General features: G+C 43.5%; 1 protein-coding gene across 5 annotated transcripts in view; it reads right to left on the bottom strand.

Moving 5' to 3' along the window:
• The window catches only part of ZEB1 (zinc finger E-box binding homeobox 1), a 145,216-nt gene extending 126,823 nt beyond the window's left edge, over positions 1-18,393 (bottom strand). Inside the window, exon 1 of one of the 5 annotated variants that reach the window (XM_077268481.1) lies at positions 18,145-18,393. In XM_077268481.1, coding sequence (XP_077124596.1) covers positions 18,145-18,202 — 58 coding nt within the window. In that variant the 5' untranslated portion in view covers positions 18,203-18,393. Of the gene's footprint in view, positions 1-15,781; positions 15,956-16,022; positions 16,515-16,569; positions 16,799-17,881; positions 18,056-18,144 lie in introns of those variants that run through there. The other 4 variants (XM_077268483.1, XM_077268485.1, XM_077268484.1 and 1 more) reach the window with 4 other exon arrangements.
• Between the last annotated feature and the right edge of the window lie 1,500 nt (positions 18,394-19,893).

The raw sequence follows: 19,893 nt of genomic DNA, 5'->3' as shown, positions 1-19,893 counted from the left end.
TGTTTCAGGGGTAGGAAGGCCTTCATGACAATCCTGACACTCTTCTGATGGATTTTTCTGGGGTAGGATTCATTAATGGACAATAACGGTATATTAAAGGCCCCTGTGCAGATTCTGAGAAACTCGAAATCTGAAGAACGTAGGTACGATGAACCGGCTAAATGTCCACATCATAGAACCTCAGGGGAGGATAATTAGGGAGGTTGAGAAGTAGACCTTAAGGGCAAGTTCAGAGTTTCTTGACATGGCTTCTGAATCAAACTACATTTTTTATTAGAAGGTTTTACTTCTTTTTTTTTTGTCATGTTTTTTTCTATTTTTCAGCTAAACCCAGAAGTGGATTCAAAAGTACCAAGAGATCTAAAAGGGAAGGACGTCTACTTTCTGCTCAATCCACTTCTAGATTTGGCTATAAAGACACACCACGCGTTCCGTTTTTCCAACCAGCACCGCCGCGTCAGACCTGTGGAATTTCTGCCTGTACCAGGTAACTAGAACTGAGCACTTACAAGGGGCATTAAATCTGCTGTCTGAAGGCAGAGATTGCACATTACAAAAGGAAAACTGTCACCGTTCCTTGTTCTTTTTTCCCCTTCTGAAAATATCTTGAAGAGAAAATCTTGATTGAGGATTTGCATTTTCGCACCACACCTACACACTAGCGGAGCGCGCTCTCCGCCATGGAACTGAACCGATTCCTGGGGAATTTCATGCTCTACTCTTTATGAGTCATCCCTGATTGTGTTTGCAGCTGCCACCTCTAACTTCAACCATATGTTGGGAAAGTCAGGTAGAGCTGAGAATACAGACCGTGCCCAAAATATAGAGTTACAGGCTCTCTGGGTCAAAATGGCTAGCGTGAGGCGACCTCAGCACACAGCGAGGCGACTTCTGAGACTGCAGCCATGATTAATCACTGGGCTCGGACTGAGGCATACTTGCATGATAGGGAATGGGAGTTTTACCAGATCTTTCTAAACGTTGGATTTCTACAGTGTCGGGGGTCATATTGTGGGGTTTGGTTTTTTTTTTTTTTGCCATAACTTCGTTTTTTTTCCTATTCTTTTTTACTATTACTGCCCCATGCTAATAAATCCCCCAAAAAATCATATAGATGTCGAACACCTAGAAAAGTTGACATTTTCTGTAATACAGGTTTCTAGGATTGGATAGAAAAAAAAAAAAAAAAAATCTTAAAAGGTTATTCCAGGTCCACAGACTATCACTTATCCACTGAATAGACCGTGGGGAGGTCTGACCGCTGGGACCCCAGTGATCTCCAGATTGGGAATGTGTGTCCTTGTGTCTCCCATTTCATGGCTGATGCCAGGAAGAGTTGACTGGAGCAAAGGCCAGGCATGTAGCGACAAGCAATGACCAAGATAGCCGAGCACAGTGCTGCAGCTGGCATCTCGGACCTTTTGATCGATGGGAGACCCAGCAGTCAGACCTACAGAGATCACCTATCCAGTGCTCTTAGTGGAACACCCCTTTAAAATAGGACATCAACATTTTTTGGGGGGAGATCAGATTTCAGAAACCACTGTTAAGCTCCTAAACTAAGGGGCAACAAAGGCCAATGCAAACTGCACATATTGAGAATTTGTGCAGCTAAAGAAATAAATTAACACTTTTTTTTTTTTTTTTCCACCCTCACAATTGTGGTCACAAAAACTCTAAAACTGCTCAGAAATTAAAAAAAAAAAAAGAAAAAATCTTGGTCTGCTAAACAGGCATTCTCGAAAGCGAGGGGGCTTAAAAAAATAAAATAAATAAATATATCTGCAACAAGCAGCAGATGAGCAGGCTCCTAATTACATTCTACCCCCCATCCTCGCATATTTGAGTTCTAATATCTCAAGCGCTTCATTATAAAAGAAATAAATAATAAATTATATATTTTTATGGCCATACATTAAAGAAAAGATCTTGTCTATTTCCTTTGTGTATCATTTGCAACGCAAAATAGATCCACTCCCCCCAAAGAAACTTTCCGAAAAAAAGAGTATACAAATTTTAGACAGGAGTTTCCCACCGGCCCAGCTGAATAGGCCATGGGCTCTTATACAGCAGGCGGTGATTAGACTTTCTCCTCCACAATGACATTCTGCGAGGTACACCGCACAAACTCTATAGGTAACGGACGCCTTTGTGATGCACTTTCACTCCTCTGACACAACAGCTCATTAAAGGATTCACAAACTGTAGATGTAGCACTTTCTTACACTTTCTACAGTTACAGAAGGAAACAAGAAAAAAGTTTTTTTTTTCTTTTTATCAGAGGTAGACAACTTGGCTGACACATGTATGGGCAAGGAGATAAACATGAACAGTCAATATCCCAGAGCTGCGGTGCCAATATCCATATACAAGTTAATATAATTTGTGACTGTTGATTATAAGCTCACTTGTCACACAAAGACCTGGGAAAGAACTTGCAATGCTGAAAATTATAGATGAGGAAATCACAAGCAGAATAAAAAAAAAAAAAAAAAAATTTCAGGCTTTCATTTCCATGTTAAATTGTTTCGCCTTTCTTCCTCTTCACGAGTTCCAATCCGATTTTTAATCAAAAGGAAATAAATATATACTAGAAGAGGATGCAGCCACGGGGCACAGACTAGGCCACACATCCATCTGGAAATGTGCTACTAAAATTCAGAAATATACATAAAAAAAACGTAAACATAAAAAAGACAATTATACACACATATATTTTTTTTTATTTTATTTTCCATGGGGGGGGGGGGTAAAAAATAAAAAGGGTACTAATATTGGCTAATTGATTAACTTTCATAGAAATTTAGAAAAGTCAATATACATTTTATGTTCTATCAATTTAAATGGGTTGCCTTGTGAAAGCAAGTAATCGCCTATTCACAGGATAGGTGATAATGGTCAGTAAGTGGAGGCCGACTTCGACTGGCAGAAGACACCACTTTTATCCCAGTTCCAAAAATGGAGCGGCAGGTCAGATGCTGGAGCGCAGATACATTCATTCCTTATGGGGCTGCTGGGGTAAGCTAGTGCCTTTATGGCAATCACATTCTGTTTATGTCTTTAGGGCTCATCCAGACGTCAGTATTTTCCATGTACGAGAAAAACGGACAGATTTAAGTTTGATCTGCATTTCTTGTATGTGGAGAAAAATAAAAAATAAAAATTAAACCCGCATTTCACAGGTATCCTGGAACTTTAGGCTATGTGCACACTTTGAGGATTACACTGCGGATTTTTCCTCTGCGGAATTCCAAAATCCGCAGTGAATACCCATCGCGGTTTTTACTGCGGATTTATTGCGGTTTTTACTGCGGATTCTTCTGCATTTTCCTATTGGAGCAGGTGAAAATCCGCAGAAAAGAAGTGACATGCTGCGGAATGTAATCCGCTGCGTTTCCGCGCGGTTTTTTCCACAGCATGTGCACAGCGTTTTTTGTTTCCCATAGGTTTACATTGTACTGTAAACTCATGGGAAACTGCTGCGGATCCGCAGCAAAATCCACAAAGTGTGCACATAGCCTTAATGTTCACGCGTTGGTCCTTCTATTAGGCTACGTTCACATTTGCGTTGTGCGCCGCAGCGTCAGCGCCGCAGCGCACAACGCAAACAAAAACGCAGCAAAACGCATGCACAACGCTGCGTTTTGCGCCGCATGCGTCCTTTTTTTAATTGATTTTGGACGCAGCAAAAATGCAACTTGCTGCGTCCTCTGCGCCCAGACGCGGGCGCCGCAGCGACGCAAAACGCAAGTGCGACGCATGTCCATGCGCCCCCATGTTAAATATAGGGGCGCATGACGCATGCGGCGCCGCTGCGGCGCCCGCCGCTAATGTGAACGTAGCCTTAATGAGAACTAATTTGCCACCTATCTGATAACCTATTGTCACATGGACAATGTACCTGGAATTGTTTAACACCCGAGGTACCGCGGGGCTCAGATTCAGGAGATTTATATAGGTCAGTTACTTCGGGTCTTTGCATTTTCTCTTTGATGACATCAAATTAAATAACCTGCCATAAATTCTTCATAGGGGGAAAAAAAAAAAAAAATGCCAGTCTGACATTACTGGCAGAAATCCGCATTTGCCGGTACTCAGCAATAGGTGTCGAGAGGTTATCGCAAGTCTGCAAGATATAAAAAAACTTTAATACGCATCCGTTCCCAGCCAATAATTCCATCTGATTAGTCATTGGCAGGATTTAACGTAAAATCAACCCAGGATACTAAAGATATTCTGCATTTAAGAACATTAAAATGGATAATATAAAAGGCCTGGAAAGCAATATTACATAGGGCAGAACGGATGATCTTTATGGATGGGATGTGACCACTAGCAATAGTGTAGCCCAGGTAAAAACATGTATCGCCTACCCAGTAGATGGGTTACATGAGATTATTGGAGGTCCAACTGATTGTTCTGGCATCGGCGGGAAACCTAAGGACACCGGTGCCTCAACCACCCCTCCAATAATGGCACTCGCACATAAGGGAACTGTAGGTCAAATGGATGGTGATCAAGCATATGTCCTGCCGCTTGTATGGAAATGGCTGAGCAGTTGGTGTGTGATGGCGAGGAGTGGGCCAACGGGTGCAGCGACAGCCATCAGTGGTGGCTTAAGTGATAGAACATCAACCAACCTTAAATTGTTTGCAGTTGGACTATGCCATTATGAATAATGCGTCTTACATCCTGAGTTTTCGGATTACCGTTAGTACTTCTCAAGATTGTTTGTCCCATGATCTGTCTTCAGGAGCGCACCGCTTCCCAGCCTCCTGTTGGCTGATAATTGACGGGTCAGATCACCACTGTTATCCCACATCTGGCCCAAACTGTTCGCTCTCCGAAGCAGCAGAGACAGCTTTGCCCCAGGAGCATCGGATGAGGGTATGGGCACTGAAGTTGGTCAGATTGGGGCATACAAACGTTTAATGAAAGTACTGCACTCCTTGACAAGGGGACCCGCCACCACGAACAGACTGCAATAGTGAACGGTAACCTAGTCGATGAGCAGTTCTCTTGAATAAAAGTTGTTCTGCAGGACTCAGCAGTGGCTGCCACACACAATTGAGCTGTGAAATGCAGCTCTGATTAATGTTCACATTACCTGCCACCAAGGCCGCTGATATTTGATCAGTTGGATTGTCGGTCCACCTCCGATCTGATATTGATCACCCATCCCGAGGCCATTAATATATGACCGGACCTCCTTCTGGAACACCAAGCGTGGGGAACCAGTTGAGCCCACCGGAGCCATAGAAAAGGATATAAAACCTCACCATTTCCTAGAATTGGTTCCCTTTTTATGGTTGTCCACAGATCAACATTACATTGTATTAATGATTTGAGATAGAAACTAGAAGTGATGGAGCATCTGATTCTTTTTTAAGGCAAGATTTAAAAAAAATAAATAAACAAATAAAATATATATATATATATATATATATATATATATATATATATATATATATATATATATATATTATAGTATATACCATAGCACAGCTGTACGAACAAAACCCATTCAGAACTGGATTAATGCAGAAGGATCCGGCCGGCAACGATAGCCATCCAATAGCCCCAAATAATCCCTATGCAGAGAGCTGGCTGCAACAATGGACGGCTGGACCAGGCCTGAATTGTAAGATGACTGGTAATTTACCAAGAGTGACCGCACTGGGGGAGGGGGCAAGGGGGACAACACATGCATCAATTTCCATGTCTGCAGTAGCTGGGAATGATGGGCTCACAAAGGCGCGGGGAGGACCCAGCTGTCACTCCGACGTGCACAAGTGGGATACAAGGATCCGGGCCACAACTCCACCTCCGCTGGATAGAAAACCCAACAAAAAGAAAAAGAAAGAAAAATATTCCACAACTTGTGGTTTGATGTTCATGATTGCCAAGAACAAAACTAAACCTCACAAGGCGACAGATCCAGCGCTGGGGAACTTGTATTTAGGCTCCAGGCTCTGATATCATTACATCTGGATACAAGTCCTTAGAGGCAGAGATCTGAGGGACTGGTGGCAGCAGCGAAAGACGGCAGCGCTGCTTATGGACTCGGGACATAAAACGTTAAGAAAATTACATATTGTTGCATTTTGTGCATTACTGTAAAACAGCAGATATACCTGCAGCTCTCGGACTTTATTAGGTTGTTGATTATATATATATATACATATATATATATATATATATATATATAAAAAAAATTTTGTTTGTTTTTTGTTTTTTTACAAAAATTAGCACTTTTTTTGCACCCTGTTTGGATGCATTGAATTTAGATGGAGTTCATGAGGTTTTCAGCAGAATCCGATTTTTAACCTTTTTTTTTTTTTTTTTTTATACCGAAAGTGAATGGCATATAATCACCTGAACAAATCGGGCCAAAAACAGCATTGCCTGCTACATTCGCACTATGCGGCCATATCCATACCGCCAAATAAGCTCATTAAAAACACGCACGAGATAAGAAATATCTATACATGCTGCGCTGACATAGACGTATACATGGATCCCCCGCACCGGCTTCACAAGTTATTCTGGGCCATTTTAGCCATTACTACCATATAAGCAACAGCTGTCTGGAGTTTCTAAGTTCTTATTGTGCTGTCAGATATTTATTTATTTTCACACTTTTTTTTTATTTCAGTTTCTATTTTTTTTTCTCTTTTACTCCCACAAGTGATTATTAGTCACCTGCAATTATTTCAATGGACAACTTAAAAAACAAAAAACAACAAAAAAAAAACACTATTGTGATGTATCCCATGTGGCTGCAAGCAAAGAAAAAAAAAAAAAAAAAATTTTACCGGCTAAGGGTAGGGGGGAGGGAAAAGTAAGAGGGTTGGGAGAACGTGACCCTAGCTTGCATCTTCAAACTCCTGCAGTGAAGAAGAAAACCTCTAAATGAAGACTTGAGAGCCAAAGAAGTGTTTTTCTTTTTCTTTTCAGCTGGGGAATCTGCAGTTCATACAGAATACACAACTTTATTGACAGGGCAGGAAGACTCAGAATACTTTCAGCTGTTCTCCACTGGGATTAACAGTTTCCTCAAAAAAAATAAAAAAAAATAATAATAATAATAGAGGAGAGCTCTATCGGGAGACGACATGTGATAGGAAACGAAGCTTCAGAATCATGGGAGCACATCACATGCTGGGGCTCGTAGGATCGTTCCCCCCTGTTATTTTATGGGCCTATATTCCATGTGATCTTGAGGGGGGAAAAAAAAGTTATGTTTAGTACAAAAGAAAGCACAACAGGCAATAAAAAAATTTAACACTGCAGCATCCGCAGTCATTTTTGAAAACTTTCCTACAGTTTTGGATTTCTTCTGTAGAACTCATACCAGGGTTCATCCATGAATTATATAGGGGGGAAAAAAAAAAAAAGTGTGGGCTGTACTTTCAGGTAGGCCAGATTCTTTCTGATTCACTTGTGCATGCTAAAACATACATACATACACACACACACACACACACACACACACACATACACACACACATACACACACACACACACACACACACATACACACACACATACACACACACATACACACACACACACACACACACATACACACATACATACATACACACATATACACACATACACACATACACACATACACACATATACACACATACACACATACATACATACATACATACATACATACATACATACATACATACATCAGTATTTTAAGACCAAAATCAGGAGAGGGACTTTAGAGGAAAAGTCAACAGAAACACGTCACCACTTCTGTATTTATCACCCACTTCTGGTTTTTACTTACAAATGACTAATGTAAAATACTGACCAAAATAGTGCTGTGTGAACGTGGCCTTATTAGGGAAAGTTCATCCAGACTGTTTTCGTTGTGGATTTTCGAGCAGATCCCTTGTGTGAACATTCCGTCGGCCTCTCATTGCTTTGCCAATGGTTAGCAGCTATGGAGTAAGAACCGCGAGAACACCACGATCAAGTCTAACCTGCAGCAAATGCCAAAATGTGCACACAGCCTCCCATCCCAAGAAATTGAACATTGATTAGAATATTTTTTTTTCCCCCAGAAAGGCACCTAGATTCCACACCTTTTTTTTTTTAACTTGCTCAATAAAAGTTAAATAAGAACCAGAACTTGTCAATCCAGAGTCTGAAAAATCCAGGTGACAATCCACATCAAAGCTGAAAAGCAAAAAGGTCCACACACTTGTTCTGCTTCCACCTGGGGAGCTCAGATTCAATATTTAGTTTGACTCTTCTCTATTTTTATCTGGACAATTTCCCAATGTATATAGCAGCCATTGGGGATGGGTAACTGGCATGTTCCTCCGGTTCTGGGGACCAGGCACCAAGAAGCCACTTTCCTTTGGCCAGGATATATCATTAGGCCTGTAAACACAGCTCCGCAGGATAGTAATAATTATGTAAAAAATGACAAAAAAAAAAAAAGTTACGGTAACTGTCCCCTTTTTTAGTTGATTGGCATCTCAGTCATTTATTGATGCATATACATACATAACATATTCATGCGAGATCTTGAGAGTCAGAGAAGAAAGCTCAGAGAAGTCCTTTTGTAAGAACTGGCCGGACACCTGCATCACTGAATGATGGAGATGCCAATCAATCAAAAAGGGGAAAGCAAATATAAAAAAAAAAAAAAAAAACATTAGGAAAACAAAGGGTCCTCATCCACATTCCTTAAGGACCCCTGCCTGTCCAGGTTTAAAAAGGGATAATCCACACCATAGAGCATTTGCTTCAATAAACCAGTTGGGGTTAAGCATAGGTAGCCCCCTTAATAAAATCTTAAGAAATGAACACAATTAGCAGATGATGACCATGAATACGGAAAACCAGTGCTGATGTATATTAAAAAATAAATAAAAAGTGTCTACACAAATGTTATACAAAGATGATGTAATGAAAATATTGAAAGAGGTTTTATGCATAGGCATCACAGTGTTAGAGACTGCCACACGGCCATAGTATACCTTTATTTCCCCCCCCCCCCATCTGGTTGTTATGGCATCCCCCTCACCCCTCCTAATACACATACCAGGGATAGTGGTTTGCAAGAGGGGAGAAAAAAAAAAGCGTGACATAGAAAACAGGTGGGTCAGTGTGAAAGATTTTTTTTTCCCCCCAAATACACCAACATTATCACTGCAGTACAATACTACAGCAGCCAAATAGGCAAGAGTGTGTGTGTGTGTGTGTGTGTGTGTGTGTGTGTGTGTGTGTGTGTGTGTGTGTGTGTGTGTGTGTGTGTGTGTGTGTGTGTGTGTGTGTGTGTGTGTGTGTGTGTGTGTGTGTATTTTTAGTGCAGCAGCTACAGGCGTCTCACCAAACTAGAGAGCGATCAGGTTAGTTAAGGTTTTCCTGCAGATGCAATCAGTGTATGACTGTAGGCGTGTATTCCACCCCCATCGCGGGTCTCGGGACCCAACCTAATAGTGTCATATATGCCTATAAAAGCTTTTAGTCCAGGTCAGGAGACCTGAGGTCAAACCAGGAATTGCAGCGATAAGGCTACGTTCACATTTGCGTTGTGCGCCGCAGCGTCGGCGCCGCAACGCACAACGCAAACAAAAACGCAGCAAAACGCATGCACAACGCTGCGTTTTGCGCCGCACGCGTCTTTTTTTATTGATTTTGGACGCAGCAAAAATGCAACTTGCTGCGTCCTCTGCGGCCGGACGCGTGCGCCGCAGTGACGCATGCGGCGCAAAAATGCAAGTGCGACGCATGTCCATGCGCCCCCATGTTAAATATAGGGGCGCATGACGCATGCGGCGCCCGACGCTGCGGCGCAGACCGCAAATGTGAACGTAGACTTACACAGGCAGTAAAATATGATGACTACAGGATCATGTATATGGCCGTATTATAATACTGTGATTATATTCAGCTATTGGACCAGTCTCTGTACTGCGGGGTTTAAGCCCGAGCTCCGAGGTTCTGGTCACATCTCATCTATCAATACATTGTACACCTACGTCATTAGTATTCTGCGCTGTATACCCGCCATACCTTCATGCATATTCAAACTGGCTGAGTAGATTCCAAAAGGGCATACATTTTATTTCTACCCCCACCCCACTTTCCACTTAAAGAGGACCTGTCAGCAGGTTAGAAATGTCCTGCTTGTGCTCTTATTTTATTCTGGCTGCTCTCCAGAATATTCAGTTTTTAGTTGTGTCCCCCCCCCCCTCCCCCAATCCATCATACAGTTCTAGCGATATGGGTCTTTTTACTTCTAGTTGATCTTTACATTCTTTACCAAGGAGGCGTGACTCACAGGATAGTAATGCAGAGCAGCCTAAAGACGCCCCCAGGGAACCCTGACAGACACGCCCCCAGGGAACCCTGACAGACACGCCCCCAGGGAACCCTGACAGACACGCCCCCAGGGAACCCTGACAGACACGCCCCCAGGGAACCCTGACAGACACGCCCCCAGGGAACCCTGACAGACACGCCCCCAGGGAACCCTGACAGACAGAACTACAATATCATAAAATGTATCATAATATTGTGGTGTTTGCTTTTCAGCCTATATAGAGACACTCCAGCAGCAACAGAGACAAAGCAGTAAACCCAAGGAGGGCAAGTAGCATCTGATTAAATACAACTAAATTTACCAACTGTTGAAAAGGGAAAAAGTCCTTTTAATTAAAAAAAAAAAAAAAGGGCCAACCAAAAGTAATAAAGTGAATGGTCAATTTAAGTCTTTACTACTGTAGAATATAAGTCGGAGGGATCACTTTTCATTTTTACCTATGAAGTTAGCCAAAAATCAGAAGTCCATAGCGATAGTGATTGACAGAGGAAGAATAGATCAATATATAGATGATTGCAGCGATTTTGAGGGAGCAGCCTCAATAAAGCAATGTACTGTATTTTATTCTACCACAACTCCATACAGCACTTTATATACCACCATAAAAGTTAAATAAAGTGTCGCCCCCGACTGCATTCACGTATCACAGCTATTGGTGAGCTGGAAGGTCAGACACTAATCTTTTGATTGAAAACATGGCCACTTCTTAGCGGCTGCTTAACATCCTAATTTGTAGCATTTGTGGTATTGAACGTTGTTATATTTATTTGGTGCATGCTTCCTATAAAACGGCTCCTCAAGGGGCGCTCCCCCTGTGGATGAGACACAAATCCACAGCACAATGGCTCCGGTAGCCATGAGCCCTGGGTAATCTGGATGATGGCTGAGCGGAGCAGATGGCTCTCTACACCGGGATGAGATCAGAATTCACAATACAATGTAATGAGTTTAGCTGGAGGATGACTTGACAGGCGGCGCGGATCAGGACTACGCCGTGTACACACCTTCCTCCACCCCATAACCGGGAGGCAGCATCTGACCCCATAGCAAGTACTGAACAGAAAAACAAAACAACAAAAAAAACAAGGACCACTTGAAAAGAAAAAAAAAAAAAAATTATGCAAAAAAATGACAATAAGTAACTAATGAACTCACCGGATAATCCACTACGGCGCCAGCGTTCCCTACCAGACTTTATTTACCTTGCTTATGTCAGTGTATCAACAGAACCGCTACAGCCAATCATTGGCCTCAGTGATCTTGTGCTGTACATTGCTGGGGTGCGGAGTTCACATTCCACTAAGGACAACATCTGCAAGGAGTTTGTATGTTCTCCCCATGATTGTATGGGTTTCCTCCAGGTTCTCCGGTTTCCTCCCACACTCCAAAAAGACATACTGATAGGGAATGTAGATTGTGAGCGCCATCGGGGACAGTGATGATAATGTCTGTAAGGCGCTGTGGAATTAATGGCGCTATGTGAGTACAATTTTGTTCCTGCTACTCTCGGTTCTTGAGCTATGGTCTCCCTCTTCTACTTAATTCTGGTTTTATTAGCCAAGGGGTCTTGTCTTCAAAGAGACTCAAGAGTTGAGGACTGTGCTCAGCTGTCTAAAGGCCAGACTTACATTTAAAGGAGAGGTGCCCATTAGTGATGAGCGAACGTGCTCAGATAAGATGTTACTCGTGTGCTAACCGAGTGATGGGTCCCTGCAGTTACATCAGGTTAAAAAAAATATAAAGGTTTACAAGTGACAGGTCCTTTAAAAGCCCCCCAGATCATCCAAATTGTAGACTAAAAGTATATCTGCATTACGTACAATTTTTTTGTTTCAATTAATTAAGCTAAATAACAGTTTTTATTTGTCCTCACTTTCAAAAAACAAAAAACAAAAAAAAACACACACATCCACACAATATGGGTCCAGTCACTCAGGACAACGCAGAGGCGTCGACTGCATAATGACCCGGAGCAGTGAGGACACTCGCCCTCCCCTCCGATCGCCTCCATGGCCGTTCTATTTTAATATGTCCTCTGCTCTCCCGCACGGTGCTATTCCTGGTCCGCAGGCACGGCCCGTGGATTTACATTAATACTATTTGGTTGTCCCGGGAGGGCGCAGCAGAAACGCTGAAAATTACACACATTGCTGGGAGCGGCTATAAATGGTAAATTTCTGCCACATGGTGCCCCATACACACGCCGCCATATGACAAGTAATGGAACGTGACACTATATGGACCCAGAGGTTTGTTCCAGATTAGTAATATGGCCGCGTGCTCGAGCCTTTAGGCTTCAACATCAGTTTCCTTGAAGGAAAAGTCAGAAAATCATCAATCTAGAACTAGAAGTGAATCGGTCACCAAAATGCAAGGAAATATGCAAAAAATGACAAGTAAATGAAAACTCAGAATTCCTTCAATTGTCCCTGATTCATCAAGTTGTCAACAATTTCCTAGAGTCGTTCTTCACGTTCTGGGGCAGTTGGGTGAAAACCAATATGGCCGCAATGACAAGACCACGGGGGCCTTCGCTCGGCCTTTCTACAGTCATTACATAGGAAAGCTCCTGGCATTTACGGAAAACATACGGCCCACATGGCTCCATTCACCCGACTGGGGGCAAACGAGTGCCCATTTGGCATCTGTCCGTATGGCACAATTTTTATTTTGTTACTTTAGGTACTTTTATTATAATGGAAACCAATGGGCGACATGCGCCGCTATAGAGAGGTATATTCCAGATATATATGGCACAGACATGAAGTGGTTCTGTAAATTTAAAAAGGGGTATTCCAATCTCCAAGACCCTAACCCAATATGTAGTAAGTGTAGTAATAATAGATATTATTAAAAACCTCCTACTAGAAATATAGTGCAGTTCTTCTGATAAACTATGTTGCTTACCCCATGTGCAGGGCAATGCATTAGTGTAGGTATCCATGGTTACAACCGCTCATATAGTGAGTTACCAGTTAATGGTTGTAACATTGGATACCTAAGCTACTGCAATGCCTTACAAATGGGGGTAAACATAGCTAAACAGAAGAACTATACTACATTTCTAATTGAAGATATTTGCTAATATTATTACTACAACTACTACATATTGGGATATGATCTTGAAGATGGAAATACTCCTTTAAGGCGGCGATGACACTTTTCTAGGGTGGGTGCGGATCCTGAAATGCTCATCTAAAAACTAGGAAACGCTTTATTTCTCTGAAAAGTTTTGCGAAGTCCATTGAAGTCAGTTAAAAATGTATGGTAGATATATATTTAATAAAAGTTATTTTTTCTTTATTCCCCCACCCCACAAACCAGAGAATTCTGAGAGTCTGGAACGCTCACTTAGGCAGAATTCCTCTATTCCCCAAATGAAAGTTTCAAATCCAGCAGAGAACACGATACCAGGTTGAAAGTAAAAGTTAAAAATGGGGGAGGACGATGCAACAAAGAATGCAGTATCCCCGGCGTCACCGCCACCTGACGTCCTGACACTTGTTAACACCTTTAAGTTACCGTCCTGAAGCGGAGGGGATATAGATAGCAAGCAGAGGTCACTTTTAGAAATGCACAGTAGCGCGTTCCTTGCAGCCGCGACTGCCTGGATTCTACATTCAGAATACGCGGATGAAGCAGAGCCGAACTGTTTTATGGAATAAATGATAACCTGCTATAAAGCTACTGGATGATCGCGACACCACGCGCCAAATTACAAATTCACCTCTGCTATATCAGTGCCAATACAGATAACCTCAGCCATGTTATACGTTTGCCTGCAAACATTAAAATACGCAAATGACAAATTCAGCTCATATCTGGGTCAATATGCACATGCCAATAAGATTGGCATTATAATACTGATGTAGCAGAGCCGACTTTGCTGTCAGACACGACGCAGGTAAATCTAGACGGTATTTTCCAACGTCAATGAAAAATTTGACAATTTTTGCTCTCGCCATTTACTCTAGCAAATAAAATGCAAGCAATAAAAGAATTAGGATATATGCACACATAATTTGCAGAAATTTCTGCATCTGTTGGCAGGAGAAAAAAAAAACAAAAAACGCTGCATAAAGTAGGTGCGTTTTGGCCACTTTTTTAATGCATTTTTTGGTGCAGATTTTTTTTCACTAGTTTGAGTGAAATATGCAGGAAAATAAAACAAAACAAACACTGAAGAATTGATATGTTGTAGAATTAAATGTGCAAGTCAGTAATCAATGTGTGGGCACAAGTTTAGTTTGCTGGTTGTAACAAATGGAAAAAAAAAGGAAAAAGGCGACAAATCCGCAACGTGTGCACAGATCCCATAACCAACTCGGCTCTGCTACATCCATAAAAGGTTTTTCCTGTATATACAAGTAGATATGAGTCATTCGAGGCCAAGACTTGATCACGCTCATCTTTTAGGGGTTTTTTTTGTTTGTCTCTATGGTCCTCAGGTCCGCCATGGTCCTGACGCATTTCAGAGTAGAGGTCAGCCTCACCTCCTCACCCACTGAATGACATTTTAGAAAGGAGAAAATAGCAAGTCATTCTTTACAGCAGACTCCTCCCCCCACTGGATCTGGACAGACCATTAATAGCATTTGTCCTGACCGTTACTGGACTGGGCAGAGAGATAATACTCCGCACTGCTCCAGTGTACGGCCCAGACACCACAAAAGGGCTTAAAAGCTTATCAAAATTCTGTTTCCCCTCCATGCAAGGGAGATGGATGAGTAATAAAACGCTAGCTCTAATGCAGCTTTATAATACATGAGCAATTGCATTACTGCGACGCCCCGCGCATACACTCCGGCTCTGTAGCCAAACGCTCTCAATTAGTTTACAGGCTGTCAACTTCCATTACCTAGTAGCAGCGTCCTCCCCCTTTTATTGCATCTTGCTGCACAGTGCCCCCCAATCCCAGAAATCAGATTATTAATCTAGAAAAAAAAAAAAAAAAAATCAAATCAAAACTCCAATGATACAATGTAACAAATCTAATCAGTTTGTTTGTTTTCTTATTATTTACATAAACAAAATTGCAAGAATGACACAAAACTGGCTTCAGTGTTAAATGACCAAAAGTATACATAAAATGCAGGATTATCTACATACAAGACAGACACCATGGTGACGTCAGTACTTGCAGTAAAAAAAAAAATAAATAACAGAAATGAGATATGTTTCTATGATCCCTGCCCAGTGCACCTTTGCAGCCAGGGTGGGGCACCAAGAAGCGGACCACGCAATATGTCAGCAGCTTATAAAAATTGCAGTCAAACAGAAGGTAGGAGAAAAAAAAAAAAAATAAAAATTGCCAGAGGTAAATCAATGCTTCCCTGGAGATCAGAGGAGGCAGCAGGCAGGAGGGGGCTGCCAGGCATTGCAGGAATGAAGTAAACACCATTTTTATTCCTATTATTCCTCTACCTGTATAAGTAGTTGCCATTTGGTGCGGTAATTTCCTGTAGATAATCAATCAATAGATCCTTGGCTCACTCACGGCATCAGATTACATTTTCCATAGAATCCACAATCCCTTGCCAACCCAGGTAATCATATTTACAGGTCTCGACGCTGGGTGGCACATGCCTAACACATGTCATCAGCAATGACAATAAGTGCCCCCCCCCCCCTAATCATCTCCAGCATCAGCATCCCCCAAACTTACCTTGCCCTGCATCCCTACTCCATCATCCCCCACTATGGGGGTCTAGGCTGCTCGGCGATATAATAATAGGACCACCATAGGGGATGTCATGCCGCAGCTCAGTGCAAATCCCATCCCTTTACAATCCTTGTAAGACAGGAAGTCCCATCATCATCATCACAAAACCCATAATACTACAAAGTGCCATCAGCAGCAGGGAAGAAGGGGGGGGGGGGGAAGCGAGGGGGGAGATTGCGAAAACAACAAGTATTTCCTCCCCTTCTTCCTTCATCTGGATTTTCCTGGACTAGGAAATATCTTTAATTTTAACCCATTTCAGCCCAAGGGAGTGTCGGCTGTTCCTAAAGAAGTCTGCGCCCATCAACGATGGGATGAACGTCCTAAATAACGGTATAGAGGGGAAAGGAGGGGGCAAGAAGAAGAATAAGGGGCAGCTGGAGTGTGAAATGTACAGGTTTCCCATATATAGGCTGCAGCCGGAGTAAGAAAAGAAAAAAAGGGCCCCCTCTACTAAACAGAGACCACCCCTTAGTAAACGGGCAGGTACCTCTTTATAGAAGGAGGAGAGCGATGACCAAAAGAAGAAAAAAAAAAAAAAAACTTTCTGCAGGCCATTCCCCAGCTTTCACCGCACCCAGAGTCGTCGTCATCATCATCATCGCCATCAGCAGCAGCACCCACTCACCCCCAGACTGGAAACCCCCCAACCAAAATAACCTACGAGCACCTAGATAGCGGCACCCATCCAATATAAGGACCGAGCCCGGATACAGATCAGTCATTAAAAAAAGAAAAAAAGAGGAATGGAAACCAGCAAGAGGGGAGTGACGGCCAGTAGGAAAATTACCTTCAAAAGTGGGTGGAAATATGATCAAATACAACTGCTCTATTAACCCCTTGTGGGATGAGCCTGGAGGGCTCTGCAGTGCCAGCCCTGATGGGTTAGTGTCAGAGTCCTCTACACAGCACAAAGGGGTTAAGCCAATGGGCGAAGGGGGCGGCACTACAAGGACTAAAGGGGGGTGGGGGGTGGCAAATACCCCCCTTATTTAGGCCACCATTTAAGGTCAGAGTGGCAAGCAGTATAGATCTGCGGGGGGACATGGGGCGACACTACTGGACTTCTCATCAAAGTCGCCCCCAGCTACCTGTCAATTAAAAAAAAAAAAATATGACACTGCAGTAAATTAAACTACTGCAGAACATCTTTAAAACCATCTCATCTACCTCCTCAAAAAGAGACACAGTATCAAAAATGTAACTAGAACCCCAAGCAGCTATATTGTGTCATTAACAACTTCACTCTGGCAGGAAGAGAGATTATAACAATAATAATAATAATAATAATCTTTGTTTTTATATAGCGCCAACATATTCCGCAGCGCTTTACAGTTTGAGATATATATAAATTATTATTATTATTTATCCAAATCTATGATTTTAGGGGCAATGTGCTTGATGGTTAGCAGTTCTTCAGCAGAAGTGTCCCGAGGTTCTGCAGCAGCTGTGACGGTGAGGGTGGGCTGCACCTGGCCTGTGGATCCATATATACCTGGCCCCAGCACTGCAGGGCTCGGCAGAGCAGAGGATGTGCTGGATCCACACAATCAATACCCTTGTACTGCAGCAACAGTGCCTCCTTCCCCAGACTAGGGAGCAGAATGGGAAGAATAAGCCGGCCCCCCCCTTATCTCCCAGGTAACAGAACTCCGGAGCCCCCCGAGCCCCCCACAATGCAGGAAAGTTCCATGAAGCTGCTCCCATGTCACAATGATGGGCTGCAGCGCAGGCCAGGACCGGCGGCGGCGGCCACCTCTGCCTACAATAACGTGGCCGCTGATCCGCTACTTCTGCAATACCTGGAGAATGAGGAGGAGGGGGATGGAGGAAGTTTGGGTTCGGGGGTCCAGGGGGCGCGCACCGGGGGGGACAGTGCGGGCCCGGCGCTCTCCGCGCAGGCACACGGGCTCGGATGCGTGTAACGGTCCAGGGAGGAGGCGGCAGCAGGTAACATAACGGTGCGCACAGCCCCGGCCCCCGGCGCCGCTCTCCCGCACGCCAGGCACGGCCGGCTCCCCGGCTCCCGTCCGCAGCCCGCCCCCAGCCCTGCCCGGACACTCACCGTTATTCCGCCTGGGGTTCGCCTGTTTTCTGCGCTTACACCTGGGGCCATCCGCCATGATCCTCTCGTTCTTGTGTCTAAATGCTCGAGTCACCTCCCTCCCCCGCCCCTCCTAACACCACCACCACCTCCTCCTCCTCCCTGCTCTGCTCTCCTCTCCCCCTGGCGAGGTCCGCACCTGGTTTACGACACTTCTCGTTTACGACATCACCTCAGCCCCCCTAGTGGTCTTTCAGGGGTGTGGGGGGCTCAGGTGGGGAGGAGACGCAGCCAGCGCCCCCAGGAGAGGTGTCTACCGAGCAGGCTGCACCTCCACACCGGGATCCTGTCACTGCTGCAGGAGGAAATGTCACCGCTGTGTCACTTCCATCATGTCACAGCCCTGGAGGCACTACAACTCCCAGCATGCCATGTCTGTAGGAAGCTGGGACTTGTAGCTCCAGCATGTGAGCTAAAAACTCAAAGATGACCGTACCTGTAAGTACTACAAGTCCCAGCATGGTATTTCTGGAGTCTACTGGGACTTGTAGTTCCAGAATATGCTGTAATAATGACAGCAGCTACACTACAAGTCCCATCATGTTATATCTGGAGTGTGCTGGGATGTGTAGTTCCTGGATGTGTTGTAATAATGACAGCAGCTACACTCATCCCATTTAAGTACTACAAGTCCCACCATGTTATTTATGGACTCTGCTGGGATTTGTAGTTCTAGGATGTGTTGTAATATAATGACAGCAGCTGTACACTCATACCCTTTAAGTACCACAAGTCCCAGCATGTTATATCTGGAGTGTGCTGGGATTTGTAGTTCCTAGATGTGTTGTAATAATGACAGCCAACTGTACACTCATCATCTTTAAGTACCACAAGTCCCAGCATGTTATATCTGGAGTGTGCTGGGATTTGTAGTTCCTGGATGTGTTGTAATAATGACAGCCAACTGTACACTCATCATCTTTAAGTACCACAAATCCCACCATGGTGTTTATGGACTCTGCTGGGATTTGTAGTTCTAGGCTATTTTCTAAACGCTCAGTGATGACAGCAGCTGAACACTTTTTTTTACCTATAGGTACTAAAAGTCTCAGCAAACCTTGTCTGTGGTGTGCTGGGACTTGTAGTTCCAGGATGGGTTGTAAAAACTCAGTAATGAGAGAAACTGTACACTCTTCCCCTTTAAGTACTACAAATCTCAGCATTTCCTGTGCTGGGGATGTTGGTACCTAAAAGTAAGGCCTGTCAGTCATAGGTTGCCATAATAATCAGCTATGTTTGCTGCTTATTTACGTTTGTGGTACTACAACCCCCAGCATGTCATGAGAGTAGTGTAGTGCTGGGACTTTTAGTTCCAGGACAACCACATGTTGTAACAAGGTCATGACATCATACAGCCAGCCTCTGATAGGAACTACAAGTCCCAGCATCCGGTGTGGGCGAGTTATCACCTCTAGTCCATTGCAATAAACACATCATTGTTTACTATCAAACTCAGCCCCTGTGGTACTACAACTCCCAGCATGCCATGTGAGAGATGGCACCTGAGGTCAAGGATGGCTACAGGTTCCAATAATATATAACAGCAACCTCAGCTCCTGTGTACTACAACTCCCAGCATGTCATGTCTGGGATTAGTGGAGTTGCATCATAACATTATTATTGCCACGTATTATAGGAAACTGACTTTTGTTTTCAGAGACCAATCTGGAGAGTTAGATCGGTGCAACCAGATCGGTGCAATCTGCAGCA

This window comes from Ranitomeya variabilis, chromosome 6, assembly GCF_051348905.1.
Source record: "Ranitomeya variabilis isolate aRanVar5 chromosome 6, aRanVar5.hap1, whole genome shotgun sequence".
Classification (NCBI taxonomy): Eukaryota; Metazoa; Chordata; class Amphibia; order Anura; family Dendrobatidae; genus Ranitomeya; species Ranitomeya variabilis.
This window is presented reverse-complemented; position numbering and strand designations above follow the sequence as displayed.